Source organism: Protopterus annectens, chromosome 7.part0, assembly GCF_019279795.1.
Source record: "Protopterus annectens isolate FY-2018-M chromosome 7.part0, PAN1.0, whole genome shotgun sequence".
NCBI classification, from domain to species: domain Eukaryota; kingdom Metazoa; phylum Chordata; order Ceratodontiformes; family Protopteridae; genus Protopterus; species Protopterus annectens.
The window spans coordinates 624,162,493-624,179,398 of record NC_056739.1 but is presented as its reverse complement, the minus strand read 5'-3'; the positions used below and the strand labels follow the sequence as shown (position 1 = coordinate 624,179,398).

The 16,906-nt window shown below is 41.7% G+C and overlaps 1 protein-coding gene across 1 annotated transcript in view; it reads left to right on the top strand.

The window, feature by feature from the left end:
- The window catches only part of VPS13C (vacuolar protein sorting 13 homolog C), a 6,956,796-nt gene that overhangs the window by 2,051,318 nt on the left and 4,888,572 nt on the right, over positions 1–16,906 (top strand). Inside the window, exon 20 of the mRNA XM_044076309.1 lies at positions 15,205–15,340. Within this exon, the coding sequence (XP_043932244.1) occupies positions 15,205–15,340 (136 nt within the window). The remainder of the gene's footprint in view (positions 1–15,204; positions 15,341–16,906) is intronic.

The window sequence follows — 16,906 nt, the reverse complement described above, 5'->3', positions numbered from 1 at the left end:
TTGGAAGTGGATGACATGATGGTAAGGAAGAGGCTGGATGTCCTGTGTATCTAGGAGACGAGATGGAAGGGCAGTGCAGCAAAGCCATGTGGCTTGGGATCCAGGGTCATCTACTGAGGAGGACAAACTAGAAATGTTGTGGGAATTGTGGTGCGGGAAAGGCTTTAAAAGACATGAGGGATGTCATCAGAATTAGTGACACTCATGGCATTCAGACTCCAGTGTGAAAATAAGGCATTATTCATAATCTCAGCCTGTGCCCCATATCCCATAGCAAGATTGTGATAGACACAAAAAGTGTACATTCAGACAGCAATGGGAGGACCGACTAGATAAAGCTGGGCAGCATCAATTGGTGGTGGGGGACATAAATGCACATACTGTGACAGACAAGAGGAGGATATGAAGACTGGATTGGAAAAAATATTGCATTTAATCTGCTTTACTGTATTTGTGTTACTTCCTATTTTATTACCTTATTTTGCTTTTGCCTCTTCTTAAAAGTACTCAATTGAATTTATTCTGCTGCCTTTATTACTGCTTGTTAGTAGCCTGATTAAATTGTAACTGTTATTCTAAGGCCCTTGGTTTAAGCACTTGGGCTTCAGACCAGTTGTTTTACATTAAGAAGGTTTGTGGTCTACACTGTTGTGGCAGGACAGGTAGCGTACATCCTTTTAAGTTGGGAACTGCTGATTGAAGGCTCAGTGTCTGTTATTCTAAAAGTGCATTAGTTCTGGGTTAAGCACTTGGGCTTCAGGCCAGTTATTTTACATTAAGAAGGTTTGTGGTCTGCACTCTTGTGGGAGGAGAGGCTAGATTCTGCCCTTCTGAGCTGGGAATTTGTAGTTAAAGGCTTATTGCGCATGCTTACTTGAACTGTTTCTTTCTGAAATCGGTACGCCTCGTTTGCTGTAGCATAGACTAGATTCAGGCCGGCTGGATCTAGCTTTGTTTGTATAACTTGTGCACTGATCCAGGCCGTCTTTTTTGGAGAAGGTTTCTCTGTACCCTAGTGGCAGGACTGTGCAGTTAGAACTTGTCTGATTCAAGACTGTTGGAACAGGGCTCAGTTGTAAGCTTTTTAACTGGTTAATTGAGTAAAGTGTTTTGATTATCTGCTCTATTTTCTGAAAAAAAATACACTTGTTTCCTGCCTTTCTGAATTAGTGTAGTCCAGTTTTCAGGTTATTGCTGAATCCAGGGCTGTGTTACAAGTTTCTGTGTTGCCCATACCTTACTTGGATAGAAGGAAGTTTGTCTGTTCATGTGTGAGAGAGGGGAGCTTTGAGCAGCTTATCTGTCCCTGGAGGAGTGGTTTCAGCCCAGAAGTTAATAGTTTATTGGCCATTTTGGGCTAATTTCTATCTCTTTCACTTCCCTGCTATAAAAACTGCATTTGCGCTTGTATTCTGCTCAGCAAGTACCTTCCAGGTGTTCTACAGAGTTTACAGCAGCAGAGAGACAAAAGAGTGACTTGAGTGATTATCACTTTTCTGCTTTTCTTGCTGTCTTAACTAATTCTGGCTAAAACGCCAGTTTTTTTAGCGAATATGTGGTTTAAAAAGTTTGTTACTGCTACATATTGTACTTATTTGCTGCCTACACTTGAATTATGTCATTTTTGTGTTTAAATAATCTGTTTAACTGTTGTAGGCTACACACTGAAGTGCAATAGCCTTTTCTGTGTATTTAAAGTGTTCTTTTGATTGTATCTACTCATTTTTCTGAAAAAAAATATACTTGTTACTCGCCTTTCTGAACTAGTATAGTCCAGTTTTCAGGTTATTGCTGAATCCAGGGCTGAGTTACAAGTTTCTGTGTTGCCCATACCTTAGTTGGATAGAGGGACGTTTCTCTGTTCACCTGTGAGAGAGGGGAGCTTTGAGCAAGCCTATCTGTCCCTGGAGGAGTGGTTTCAGCCCAGAAGTTAGTAGCTTATCGGCCATTTTGGGCTAATTTCTATCTCTTTAACTTCCCTGCTGTAAAAACCGCATTTGTGCGGCTTTGTGCACTGGGCAGCACCGTTTAGCTATAGTTAAACTATTTTCAGCTCCACGAAGTCTACTCTTCAATTTTTCCCATGGAACTAGACAAACCTTCAACTTTAGCACTCAAACCATTAATTTCACAGTCAAGCACTTGCTTAAAACTCATAGCAAGCACTAATTAACCCTAGCACTAGACCCCACTGTACTGTCCAGAAGGACAAAGCTTCTCTATTCATCCCCACCAGCCAATCAGAAAAACAGCTTACTCTACTTATTTTAGGCATGTCCAAAGGGCAGTTTCCGGTGTACTCTCCAGTCCAACTGGTGAATCTGGGCATTTTGAGGCAATGTTACAACTGCCTCATGTACACAGACAACCCTCTCCTCCTACCAGCAAACACTGATATATGTGAGAGATGCAGTTATACAGCCAAACTGGAGGCAAAGCTCTCTCAATCCAAGACTGGAACTGACAGTCAAGAGGAGAAGGATACTTGCAACACACCACCAGTCTCACATAGACCTAATAAACCAACACCAGCAAGTAACACACATGAATACATGAAAACATACTCGGAGGCTCTAAATAAAAATCTGCAAAAGCAACAGAGACCTCCAAAGCAGACATCCAAGCAACCTCCACACCTCATCACCATCCATGAAACACATACTTCACATAATCAGTGTGCCACACAATCACTGCCCTTAACGCCAAATAACATACCCAACACAATAGTAATAGGCAACTCTATAGTCAGGCACACTGATGTCCAACTAACTAGGCTGGACAAGGAGAAGGTTACAGTTAGCTGCCTGTCGAGTGCCCGGAGCTGCCACATAACACAAGCACTCGGGTAACTCCAGAACAAGTACAAATGCAACTCTGTCATTGTCCATGTTGGTATGAATGACCTGAGACATACCTCCCTGGACTGCATGAAAAGAGACATGGAAGAGCTCTCTGATCATGTAGCCCAGGCCGGTATGACCCTGACCCTGAGTAGCATCCTGCCCTCAACAAGAATGATGCCAAAGTATAAAGAACAAATGGTCAATTTCAGCAATCTGCTAAGTTTCTGGTGTCATTCAAAGGGGATGCAGTATCTTTCCACCTGGGATGACATGCTCGACAAGCCACATTGCTTCGCAAGAGATGGCTTGCACCTGTTACCCTTAGGCTTTCGAATACTGGCCAAGGCTCTTGCCGCCCCCATAGTGCCTTTTTTTAGGTAAGGCTCAAAAGACAAACCCGCCACTATAAATAGCACAAGTAACCAAAAACTGAGGGTAATGTTACTCAACGCCAGAAGTCTAAACCTCAAAATGCATGCACTCGAGGCACTCCTCAGTATGGAGAACATCAACATCTGTGCAGTAACAGAAACCTGGTTTAAGGTTCCTGAGTGCACCCCAGCACTACTAGGCTGTACCATACCTTTCAGCCACAGAACCAGGACCAAAACACAAAAGGCGTGGGTTTATCCATATTCATCAAGGATACCCACACCTCCAGGTTAGTGGAAGCAGCACAATGCATCAGAGATCATCCATGTGCAACTAACTTGTAGCTTGCTACAGATTACCCACCATGGCCCAGGACCCCCATTCCGCATTTCTGAAGAGACTGGGAAATATGAAGGTCCTACCAAACACCCTAATACTGGGTGATTTCAATTACTCAAACAAACTGGGAGAACTACTAGAGTACTAACTCCATTGCCCAATGTTTCCTAGAATTTATAAACTCGAATGCCCTGGATCAACTGGTCAACACCCCCACCAGAGGAACAACATTTTAGACCTGGTCATCACCAACATGGGCGACCGGTGTTCCACACCGCAGGTCAACCCCTCGCTGGTTAGATCAGAGCATAGACTAATCACTCTGGATATCCACATTCTGTCCCCACCCCCAATCAAGGAAACCACCATGAAAAACTTTTCAAAAGCAAACGTCACGTTACTTAAGACTGAGGTGGAAAGGTTCACAGCCCCCATGCTAAAGGACAATGCTGTCCAAGCTGCTGAAACCTTTACAAAGGCAGTCTATGAGCATCTGCAGGAATGCATGGATCGTGCTATCCCAAGTAAAGCCAAGACTCACTCCTCCAAGAAAAGGAAACCAAGCTGGTGGACCCCTGCCATAAACAAGCTATACAACAGGAGGAGGAAACTAGTACAGAAAAGAGTAAAATCTGAAGAAGGAAAGACATCCCTGATTAGTATCAGCAAGAAACTATGATCCCTCATTAAATCATCCAAGGCTAGTTTCGAAAGAAAAATTGCCAGTGACTCCAGAGATCACCACAAAGTGTTCTTTAGCTATGTCAAGAATCTAAGTGGAAATTCTCAGATCTGCTCTGAGTTAGTGCAGAATGGCACAAAATACACTGAACCGACTGATATTGCAAACATTCTGGCAGACAAGTTTATTGCAAACTTCACCCCCTAAAGGGCCCATAACCATACCAGAAGAGTGTAGGGCCCCGATAATCACCAACACACAGGTTAAAACAACCCTATCCAAAGCCAGAAGCACAGCTTCAATGGGACCGGACGGTGTCCCATGCTGTGTCTTACAAGAGCTCCAAAATGAACTAACCCCTCACCTAAACATACTGTTCAAACTCAGCCGCTCTACAGGCTTTGTACCCACAGAGTGGCACACAGCAACAGTTATCCTGCTCCACAAAGGTGGAGCCACAACGGACCCCAGGAACTATCGCCGTATAGGTCTGACTAGCCTGATCTGCAAGGCTATGGAACACACAGGTTCATAGGTTGGTACTAGGCTATCAGCCCTAGGGCCTATACAAGCCTAGCCATAACAATTCCCTGGCTATTTCTTCCCATATTATTTACTTTCCTGGACCCCTGTCTAGGAGGGCGACTGTCGTGATCCCTGGGGTGAATTTCCTTTCTCCCATCCAATCGTCAAGGTTCCTCTTGAAGAGGTCCAAAGAGGCACTCTGCTTGACATGTATGGGCAATCTATTCCAGAGTCTGGGGAGTCTCTGGGTCAGGAACCTATCCCTCCAACATGTTTTGTTTATTGTGATGACAAGGTTTAGATCCCTGGAGCGTGTAGCTCTGAGGGATTGGGATTTCTTTAAGTGTAGCATGTCCAACAGCTCTGGGTTTGACATGGCCTTGTATGTTAAGCAGAGATCGCCTCTGAGTAGGCGATATGCGACAGAGTATAGCTGGAGTTTTTAAGGCGGTCAGCGTGGGGCATCTGCTTTAGGCCTGTGATTCTTTTAGTGAGGTATTTCTGAGGCCTTTCCAGTTGTTGCAGATGTCTTGAGAGGTACATACCAAATGGGGCGTTGTATTCTATAATGGGTCTAATGAGGGATGAGTACAGTGGGACAATGACCTCCTTTTTTCTGGATGAAAATCCCTTCGTGATGAGGTGTGCCACATAGAAGGATTTCCTGACTGTTGTGGCGATGTGGTTATCGAAGGTGAGACCACTGTCCACCTGTGTCCCTAAGTCTCTTATCACACTTTCTGTGTTTAGTGTGCTGTCACCTATATGGTAATTCATGGATACATGTTTTTTTCCCAAAGGGGATAACAATACATTTCTTGGCATTGAGCTTGAGCCCAGGGCTCTGGCACCAAGCATCTGTTTCTGTAAGGCCCTTTTGTACAGTGTCCACATCATTTGGGGATTCAATAATGGCTCCCAGTTTGCAGTCATCTGCAAACTTTGTTAGCCAGAGTCCCTTAGTGTTGACCTGTACTTCAGAGAAGTAGATGCCAAACAAGAGCGGCCCCAGGACTGAACCCTGAGGTACTCCACTTGTCACTTGTCTGGAGCTGGATTTGGAGTCGCCTACTTTTACAGTGTGGGTTCTATCAGTAAGCCATTTAGCAACCCATTGGGTGACATAGGGATTAATGCCCAACTTAGTAAGTTTATCTATGATTCCAGAGTGGGGGATGGTGTCAAAGGCCTTGGCAAGGTCTAGATAGGCTGTGTGGACCACCTTACCCTTGTCCATGGCTCTGGAGACTGATTCAAAGAAGTCAATCAGGTTCAGGAGACAAGATCGGCCCTTCACAAACCCAAACTGGGTGGGGTACAGTGTTTGAAGGTTGCCAATGTCTTTGTTTATAAGTTCCATGATAATACACTCCATGGCCTTGCAGATAAGGCTTGTCAGACTGATGGGACGGTAGTTTCCGGGATCCAAGGTGGATCCCCCCTTGTGGATTGGGATAACTGTAGCTCTGCCGCCACTCAGTGGGCACAAAACCTGAGGTGAGGCTATGATTAAACATGACACTTAGGTGAGGTGCCAGTTCATATTGTAGTTCATGTAGTACACAGCCCGGGATGTCATCTGGTCCCATGGATGCTGTATTCTTGGCTTTAGAGAGTGCGTTTTGTACCTGTGTGGCCGTTATTACTGGAATTTGGCAATCTTCTGGTATTGAGATGGGCCATTTAGGGGGTGAGAGTGGGGTGAAGTTGGCACTGAATCAATCTGCCAGGATATTGGTCAGTATATTTAATGCCATTCTGTTTTAGCTCAGAGCAGATCTGAGCATTGCCATTTAGATTCTTGACATAATTATAGAATGCTTTGTGGTTGTCTTTGGAATCTTTGGCAATTTTATTTTTGTAACTAGCTTTGGAGGATTTTATGAGGCATCTCAGTTTCTTACTGAGGCTAGTAAGGGAGTTTTTTGCATCCTGGGATTTTCCTCTTTTCTGCAAAAGTTTCTTCCTTTTGTTGTAAAGTTTGTTTATGGCAGGGGACCACCAGATTGGCTTCCTTTTTTTGGAGGAGAGCATTTTGGTTCTATTTGGGATGGCACGATTCATGCATGAGTGGATGTGCTTGTACAGTGCCATAGTGTAGGATTCAGCATTTGAACTTTCAGTTCCCGTCTGCATGGGTGTCATGAAGTTTGTCACTTCTGACTTGAGTAGCATGAAGTTGGCTTTGGAGAAGTTTTTTATGGTGGTTTCTTTACTGGGGGGTGGGGGTGGGATGTGGATGTTAAGGGTGATTAGCTTATGGTCAGACCTGACTAACGAGGGGGTGACCATAGGTATGGAGCATTGATTTCTCATGTTGGTAATGACCAGGTCTAGGATATTGGAGCCCCTGGTGGGACTATGGATTAGTTGATCCAGGGCGTTGGAATTTATGAATTCCAAGAACCGTTGCGCAAAGGTGTTGGGACATGAGTAGCTTTCCCAGTTAATGGCAGGGTAGTTAAAATCACCCAGTATTAGGGTGTTTGGTTCTATCTTAATATTTTCCAGTATGTTTAGAAAGGTGTAGTGAGAATCTTGGGGTAAGGTGGGGGATCTGTAGCAAGCTACAGTTTGGATTGCAGTCTTACCTAGTGTTGCACTTGGAGAATTTCAGACACATTGTGTTGGCCAACTAGCCTCATCATCATGGAACGCATTAACAGAGATATTGGGAACCTCCAAACCTTGGACCCTACTCAGTTTGGCTTTAAGGGCAGATCATGCTTCCTAATCCTAGTGGACTACTTTGAGATGGTTACCAAGGCATTAGACGAGGGAAAGAAGGTCCACACAGCCTACCTAGACCTCGCAAAGGCTTTTGACACCATCCCCCATTCTAGTATTATAGACGAGCTCACCAGCTTGAACATAAACCCCTACATCACGAAATGGGTTGCCAACTGGCTCACGGATAGAACCCACATGATGAGAGTTGCAGGCTCTATGTCCGACTCTAAACCGGTTACAAGTGGTGTCTCCCAGGGCTCAGTCCTAGGACCCCTCCTGTGTGGGTATATACTTCTCAGAAGTACAGGCAAGCATAGGAGGACTATGGCTGACCAAGTTCGCAGACGACTGCAAACTAGGGGCTGTAATTGATTCTCCGGCTGATAGACACCCTCCAGATGGGTCTCACTGAGACAGATAACGAAAATCAAAATCATGGCCTCAAGCTAAATGCCAAAAAGTGCATAGTCATCCCCTTTGGAAAAAACAAAGTACCCACAAACTACCACATAGGTGGTTGTCCCCTAAATACAGAAAATGTAATAAGGAATCTGGGGACCCAAGTCGATAGTAATCTCTCCTTTGTTAATCATATTGCCAAGGTGGTTAGAAAATCCTGTGTGGCCCACCTAATCACAAAAGGGTTCATCATCTAGAACAAAAGAGATTATTGTGCCTCTCTACTCATCATTCATTGGACCCATCATAGAATACAACGCCTCATTTGGGATGTACCTTACAAGACATCTGCAATAGCTGGAAAGGCCACAAAAGTACCTCACCAAGAGGATTACTGGCCTCAAACAGATGCCCTGTGCAGCCCAACTCAAGAAACTCCAGCTGTACTTGGTTGCATACCGCTTACTCAGAGGTGATCTCTGCCTGACATACAAGGCCCTGTCCAACTCAGAATTGATGGACATGCTCCACCTAAAAATAAATCCCAGAGCGCTACACGCTCTTGAGATATAAACCTCACCACAATGATAAATAGGGCATGCTGGAGGGATAGATTCCTATCCCAGAGACTCCCCATGCTTTGGAACAGGATTCCAGTATACATCAGGCAGAGCCCCTCACTAACGCTCTTCAAGAGAAACCTTCACGGGTGGATGGGAAACAGAAAATTTACCCCGGGGATCACTGCAGTGGCTCTGCTGGACAGAGGCACAGGGAACTAATTTAAGGAGGTGGCAAAAGCCAACACATTCTGGCTAGGCTTATAAATGAATAACAACCAAAACTGAGAAAAACACACTTTATAATAGCAAAGCTTTCGGATAAAATCCTTCCTCAATACTAATACAAACAAATCTAAAAACCAAATGGTTTAAATACAGGTCACGGAAGTCACATGACCCGCAGTCCAAAAATCATGTGACCACAAGAATATAAAACAAATCATTAAAATTAGAAAAATTAGAAAAAACATTAAAAAAAAACATAACATTATCGCAACCTAGTATGTTGCAATTTAACAAGAACAGGTTTCAGGGTAATCATATTATTTAAACCTGGGAAATGGTCAGAGTTCAACCGAAGAATCCATTCATACTCTTTTAATTCAAGTAAATTACCACTATCACCACATCTGGCAGGAGGCCATATTACATCAATAACTCTAAAGGAGAATCTATGCTTAATACCTAAATCAACTATGTGCTTATACAAGGCATTACTGTCAATGGCCCTTCTAATCTCCGATTTGTGTTCAATGATGCGTTCTTTTAGCTTTCTAGTGGTCTTACCCACATAGAATGCAGTACATTTCACACAATTAGCTAAGTACACCACATTAGATGTAACACAAGTGGTAGAAAAATTAAACTGATAAACTTTACCACTAATAGGATGTTTGAACTTATCACTGCAACCAACCACAAAATCAGAACAGCAGGAACAATTCAAACAACCATACGTGCCGGGCTTAGTGGTAAAAGTCCTATCTACAGGCCTGAATAAATCTTTGTAACATAACATATTCTTCAAGGACTTCATATTTCTATATGAGAAAAAAGGCCTGTCACCAAGAATGTCTTTAATCTCACTAGAGGCCATTAGTACAACCCAATTCCTCTGTATTTGTTTTACAAAACAAGTCAGGGTATTATAACTAGTAAGATACCTAGTGCATACTTTTGAACATTCTAGGTTAACAGAACCAACATCATCCCCAAGAAAAATCGGCTTCAATATTGTCTTCCTATTAACTAAAACTTTATTTTTTAAATCTAAAACTAGTTTAGAATCATAACCACTATCCAGAAACTCTTTGGACATCTCATCCAACTGTAAATTAAATGTAGCATCATCAGTATTTAGTCTACTAACTGTATTAAACTGTGAAGTAACAATCCCCTTAAAGACATGTGGGCCATGCATGCTGGAATAATTAATGTATCTATCAGAATTTACTTCCTTTTTGTGAATACTAGTATGGATAAGAACCCTCATGTAGTTGTATCTTAACATCCAAGAAATTAATCTCACTATCAGAGGCATCCATCTTAAATTTCAAGAAACTGGTGGTTGCATTTAAATAATGAACAAATTCATTCAGCTGTGAAAGGGAACCTTTCCAAACCATAAAACAATCAACGAAACGTTGATAAAAACATATATTACTTATAAAAGAATTATCCAAATTATAAATATAAGCTTTCTCCCATTGGTATAACACCAAGTTGGCATAAGTGTTAGCCACAGAAGTACCCATGGCTACACCAGTGAGTTGCAAATATAAGCATTCATCAAACAGAAAAATATTGTTCCTCAAAACTACATCTAGAAGAGAACAAATATTCTCAACAGATCTATTCACAAGAGAAGATTGGGAGATCAAAAACTGTCCGATAGACTCAATACCAAAATCATGTATTACAGTAAAAAGGGATGCTATATCAAGCGTTACAAACAAATACTCACTTTTTCGACAGGAACCACCAATACTATTAAACCAAACACGCAATTTACAAAGGAAATCAGATGTATCTCTTAGCACAGAAGTGCATTTAGGTAAATATAGTTGCAATTGTGTTTGCAAATATATAGATATAGGTTCGGTGATCCACCCCCCTCCCGATACAATTGGTCTCATGGGGGGGTTGGTCACCGACTTGTGTATCTTAGGCAGCCCATAGAGACAAGGGATAATTGGACAAGAAACAGTAAAAAAATGAAATAAATCCAGAGTAATATCACCACTAATTTGCAAATCATAGATCACCATATTGACATAACTAATACATCTTTTAACATCTATTGATGTAATACGTTTAAAAGCCTCAACATCATTCAGTAGAACAGAAACTAAAGATATATACTTAGGCCGATCCATAAGGACTACAGCCCCACCTTTATCGGCTTGTTTAATCACTAAATCTTTGCTCGCCCATAGACTTTTGAGCGCTTGATACTCATCAAATGTTAAATTAAAGCGAGAAAATCTCAAAATATTGCAGTCAGAATACAACATTCTTAATTCCCTCTCACACAAATCATGAAATGCTGTAACCACAGGCGTACTAGAAGGTATAAAGGTACTACGCCGTTTACATGAAACTCCATTAACGACAGAGTTACCAAACAAAACCTTTAAATTTACATTTCTAATGAAAATCTTAAGGTCTGTGAGCACAGTCACTAGATCACCCTTAGCTGTAGGAATAAAATTAAGCCCTTTATGTAGTACTGAACAATGAGCAGAGTTCAAGTTAAAGGTTGAAAGGTTGAGGATGCCTTTAGTCATTTGCGACTTACTTTGCCCTGCCCTAAAGGGCTCTCATTCTGACGTTTGCCTGGGATAACAGTTTGTCCCATAAATGGTTTCCTTCTTGGAGAGGAACGCTCAGTTACAGCCTCCGGCTGTTCTAGATGAAAGCGTTTGCCAGAGAAATTAAATGTAAGTTGCTGTGCCTTCTTAACCACAGTGGAACGCGAGTTAGCCTCTCCGTCTTGCTTGTCACTAAGTTCTGACTGAGAGCAAGCATTCGTGGAGTCTAGCGTAGACGTCACCAAAGTAGGCGTGTTCACTTGTAAGTGATTTGACGAAGCTGCCAAAGCCAGTTCATGTTGTTGTGCAATATCAACTGTAGTTTCAGAAAAGCCATCAAGAACATCTAAACTTCTCTTATTACTACGTACTGCAGCATTAGGTTTAAAAGTTTGATCATTTTTCGGCCATGAGAAAATATGACCCCTTTGGAAGTCGTTGATATCACGCGTGAGCTTACGCTTCTTCGGTACTTCCAAACGGTCATCCAATGCTTGTGTTCTGTCAAGTAGCTGCTGATATAACTCACCCATAGATGCAAATACAGGCATATCCATTAATTCATTTTCCATATTTAGTGTCTCATCTTTAAGTTCCTTCTCGATAGTTGAAAAGAATTCATTCATTAAACTCATGTAATCCAAACTTAACTTGATGTTGAGTTGCTGCGAGTGCTTCAGGAGCTCAGGATAAGCGTTCCCATATGAAGGCATTTTGAGAACTCTCAAGCCACGTGGGGCGATGCCTTTATCTAGATATGCAGAGAAGCTAAAACGCTGCCATTGCATGCTTTAAGTACCCACTTTTCTTTCAAAAAGATTCAGCTTTTTATGAAAATCTGAAACATTCTCAGATTTCCAATGTTCATCACTTTTCGATGTAGAACAAACCGAAGAGGCAAACTGTAGTAAAGGATTAGTCTCATTCATAAACAGAGACTTGACAGAGTTAACAGTCTTCACCACTTCCATGTTAAATCATTTTAATAATTTTTCTACCACTTGTATTACATCTAATGTGGTGTACTTAGCTAATTGTGTGAAATGTACTGCATTCTATGCGGGTAAGATCACTAGAAAGCTAAAAGAATGCATCATTGAACACAAATCGGAGATTAGAAGGGCCATTGACAGTAATGCCTTGTATAAGCACATAGTTGATTCAGGTATTGAGCATAGATTCTCCTTTAGAGTTATTGATGTAATACGGCCTCCTGCCAGAGGTGGTGATAGTGGTAATTTACTTCAATTAAAAGAGTATGAATGGATTCTTAGGTTGAACTCTGACCATTTCCCAGGTTTAAATAATATGATTACCCTGAAACCTGTTCTTGTTAAATTGCAACATACTAGGTTGCGATAATGTTATGTTTTTTTAATGTTTTTTTCTAATTTTTCTAATTTTAATGATTTGTTTTATATACTTGTGGTCACATGATTTTTGGACTGCTGGTCATGTGACTTCAGTGACCTGTATTTAAACCATTTGGTTTTTAGATTTGTTTGTATTAGTATTGAGGAAGGATTTTATCCAAAAGCTTTGCTGTTATAAAGTGTGTTTTTCTCCGTTTTGGTTGTTGTTCATATTTCCTTGCAGCTTGTTCTTTTGTAGGCTTATAAATGCCCTTGGACAGATAGACTAGTACTTATCTATGAACATGGGTGGGCAACAGGAATAAAGAAATAAAGGCCATTCTAGACTTCTGGAAAATGGCTTTATGGTGGCCAAACCCATGGTTCAGTAAGACAGGCAGTCACAAGATCTCTTGCAAGAGTGGGCAACATGCATCTGTGATACTTTCTACTTGTAAGGAAAGGAAAGAAAAAGACACTGGGATAGAATCAGCGATTGCAAAGTCATCCCCAGTGAAATTGTTGGCCCACAACATAAACCACTGGTTACCACTTTCAGCTGCAAGCAGTGGTCAGAGAATGCCCTAAAGTAAACAGATACTAGGCTGAAAATGTGGTAGTTGACTAGAGGGAAAGCAAAACAGTTCAAGGAATTACTCTGGTCTAGCACCTGAAGATGAGGAAGGAAGTAGGTGCAATTGAATAACAGCTCTGCCTCCAAACAGCATGTGAAAGGACTGCAGAGCAGGTATTTGGTTGAGCCAGGTATGTAAATAGGTTACATAAAGAAACTGGTGGTGGAATGCAGAAGTCCAGGAAATCATCAAAAGAAAGGAGTGCAGGAAAAAGTGGGAGAAGTCCAAGAATCATTGGTAGAATTAGTGCATGCTGTGTAAAAGGACCCATTGTTTCAAGTGCAAACAGTGTTCAGTCACACAGCTGTCTCTGTGGGAGTGGGTGGGTATCAGGTTCAGCTCTGGACCCACTGCCATTCATACTGGTGATGAACTACATTAACAAGCAGGTTGGAGGTGACACATCAACAAAGTTGCTGTATGCAAATGATGTGACATTACATGCAGACTCTGAGCAAGAACTTCAGCAAAGGAAAGGGGAATGGAATGCAAAACTGAAGGCACACTGGTTAAAACTGGGGACAAGATAACACAGCTGTAGTGGCAAAAAATGGGGGAAATCACAAGAAGTCTAGAACCGAGATAAATGGTAAAATAGTGGAACAGGTTAACAGCTTCAAGTATCTGGGAGACATGATTGAGGAGAAAAGAGAACCTTGAATGAGGAGCTCAAAGCTAGTGCCAGTTGGCTGCAGCCATTCTGATTCTGAGTATTAGGGAAGAGTGCCAAAACAGCTGAAAAGTAAGGTGCATAAAACACTGGAGTGATCAGGACTTCTCTGTGGTATAGAAACTTGGGCAATAAAGGGGGAGCAGTTAAAGCTTGAGGTGATGGAGATGAAGTGCTTGAGACAAGTGGTATGATGTACACTGTAGGACAGAAGAAATTAAGACATAAGAGCATAAGCCAAAGTAGCGCCAATTGCAGAGATGGACAATGAAAATAGATTACAGAGGTTTTGGCACATGTAAAAATGCAGAAGACAGTGTAAAGAAGGTTTGGAACATGCAGGAAGAAGGCAAGCGAAAACAAGTGTGATCAGCAAAGAGGTGGCTGGATTGTGAGAGAAGACCTGTGACACTCGGGCATCACTGTCGAAGAATGTAAGTGTGTGACACTGAATTGAGAGACAGATGGTGACAGTTGACACATCCCATTTTCTACAAGCGGTCAGGTGGAAAAAAGGTGATTAGTGAGGATGAATAATGATTTCTTTAAGAAATATCCTGCTATGAGTACCCAAAACAGTGCAGCCTTAATCTTGATTCATTCAGAAGAAAAGGTGACTTGGAGAGTACTTCCAGCTAATTGAAGATAGTGTAGTTTTCAGCATAGTAGCTCATGGGCAAATGCTTCAACTGCGTTCAGCTCTTTAGAGAGATCTCTCTCATTCCGTTTCTCAGTGTTGCACCACTAGAGGTTGTCTTATCTTTCACTCATTGTCATGTTGCACACCATTGTAGGTGGTCTTTCACTCTCTTTCTGTGTGAACCACTGTAGGTTCTCTCTCTCACTACCTTTCTGTGTGTGTACCACTGTAGGTTGTCTCTCTCTCACTCCCTTTTGCTATGCACCACTGTTTGATATTTGTTTACTGGCAAACTTCTGGCATCAGATGAGCTATCACTCCTTACTCTGCCATTCTTTGTTGACTATCTTCCCTCTTGCTATCCAAGTGGGCATAAAGCACTACCCCATAAGATCTCTTTTATGCCACGAGTGATCATTTTGTTGCTTATTAATCCCCACAGCTGGTCCCAGGGTTATGATGCTGCAGTGTGGGATGACTTATAGTTACGCTTTGTTTTACTGGTTGATCCTTTCAAGTGCAGTCCATATTGTGTGCCCCTTCTTTGTATATTACAGGTCCAATAATTACTTTGTATTTTTGTTTTTATTGCTGAGGGTTTTATATACTGTTTATTGAGTTGAGTATTTGTGTTATTTCCTTAGCTTTAAAGTTTCTGGAGAACTGCCATTGTTGCGCATAAAGATGTCAGAGCAGAAGATTATAGGAATCCTACAACTGGTTGACAGTATTCCTTTACCTGAAACATCACCAGCGTCACCCACTATAAGCAAAAGAAAGGTAAGTTGCAAATATTTAATGGAAGTAAAAATGTCAAACATTATTGTTTTTGTAAAAAAAAAACAAAAAATCTCATTTACTTTTCATAAAAATGCCAAAACAGATGAGTAGGATACAGATACTTTTTATAATTTTATTGCAAAATGAAAGTTGAGAATGTTAAAAGCCCACCTGTTCATTTCCCCTGGAAACTGCTGATCATATCTGTGCATAATATTGCAGTAACTGGCAGCATGCCAGAAGTGTAAGACCCTTAACTACATGTCCCGTAGCTGACATATTGCAAATGCCCAGCAAATTCAGCTGAAATTCATACTTGCTACAGTGGCAGAGTATTTTTGCTTGGAAGATCTGCCTTTCTGCAACCCCCCCCCCCCATATGTGGCTTGAGCTGTCTACATTCCTACTACTAAAATTACATGACCAGTGTATTTCAGAGAAGAGAATCCTGTGAGGTACCTGCCACCCTCAGACTGTGTATGCCCCTCAGTTCTTGCACTTTTTCTCTTCCTGATTGCATTTGCAGTCCACTGTGTTTAACAAGAATCCAAGCAACATTACTGGGACACATCTCACTTCTGAGGTAGTCTGGACTACCTATGTTTGCCAAACTTCAGAAGTCTGCTAAAAGATTATTACCATCACCACAAAACTGCCTGTTATGTTACATAGTAAAGAAAACCTTAATTTTAACCATAAACACAAAATTACCTTAAGTAGAACAGATTACTTTGATGCATAAATGTCATAGCACAGTGTTTTGTTAAGATGTTAAAAGTGCTATTTTGAGGTGCTGCATATGCAATGTGCACCAGTGTGTTATGGTAGTAAAATGTAAGGTAGCAGACTGTTTTTCTTAATCACATAAGTTCATAGGTGTGTACTAGGCTAATGCCCCTGGAGCCTTTACAAGCCTAGCCCATAGAAGTGCCCTGGCATTGTGCCACCAATTAGTTCCCAGTGCTTCTATCAAGTAGAGCCACTGGAATGATCCGCAGGGTGAACTTTCTATTACCCATCCAGTCATCAAGATTTCTCTTGAAGAGGGACAGTGAGGTACTCTGCTTGACATGTATGGGAAGTCTATTCCAGAGTATGGGCAGTTTCTGGCTGAGGAACCTGTCCCTCCAGCATGTTCTGCTGATTGTGATAATGAGGTTGAAGTCTCTGGAGCGTGTGGTGTGGATGGATTGGGATTTCTTTAGATATAGCATTTCTAACAGAGCTAGTTCTGACATGGCTTTGTAAGCCAAGAAGAGATCACGTCTAAGTAGGCGATATGAGACAGATTAGCTGGAGTCTTTTTAGTCTGTCCATGTAGACATGTGTTTAATGGCTAGAAACATCTTTGTGAGGTACTTCTGTGACCTCTCCAGCTGTTGCAGGTGTCTAGTGAGGTACATGCCAAATGGGACATTATACTCTCTGATTGGTTTAATGAGGGAAGAGTAGAGAGAGACAATGACCTCTTTCTTCCTGGATGCAAAACCCTTGGTAATGAGATGTGCCACATAGAAGGACTTTTTGACCATAGTGACAATATGATCATAAGACTTTCCAGAATCA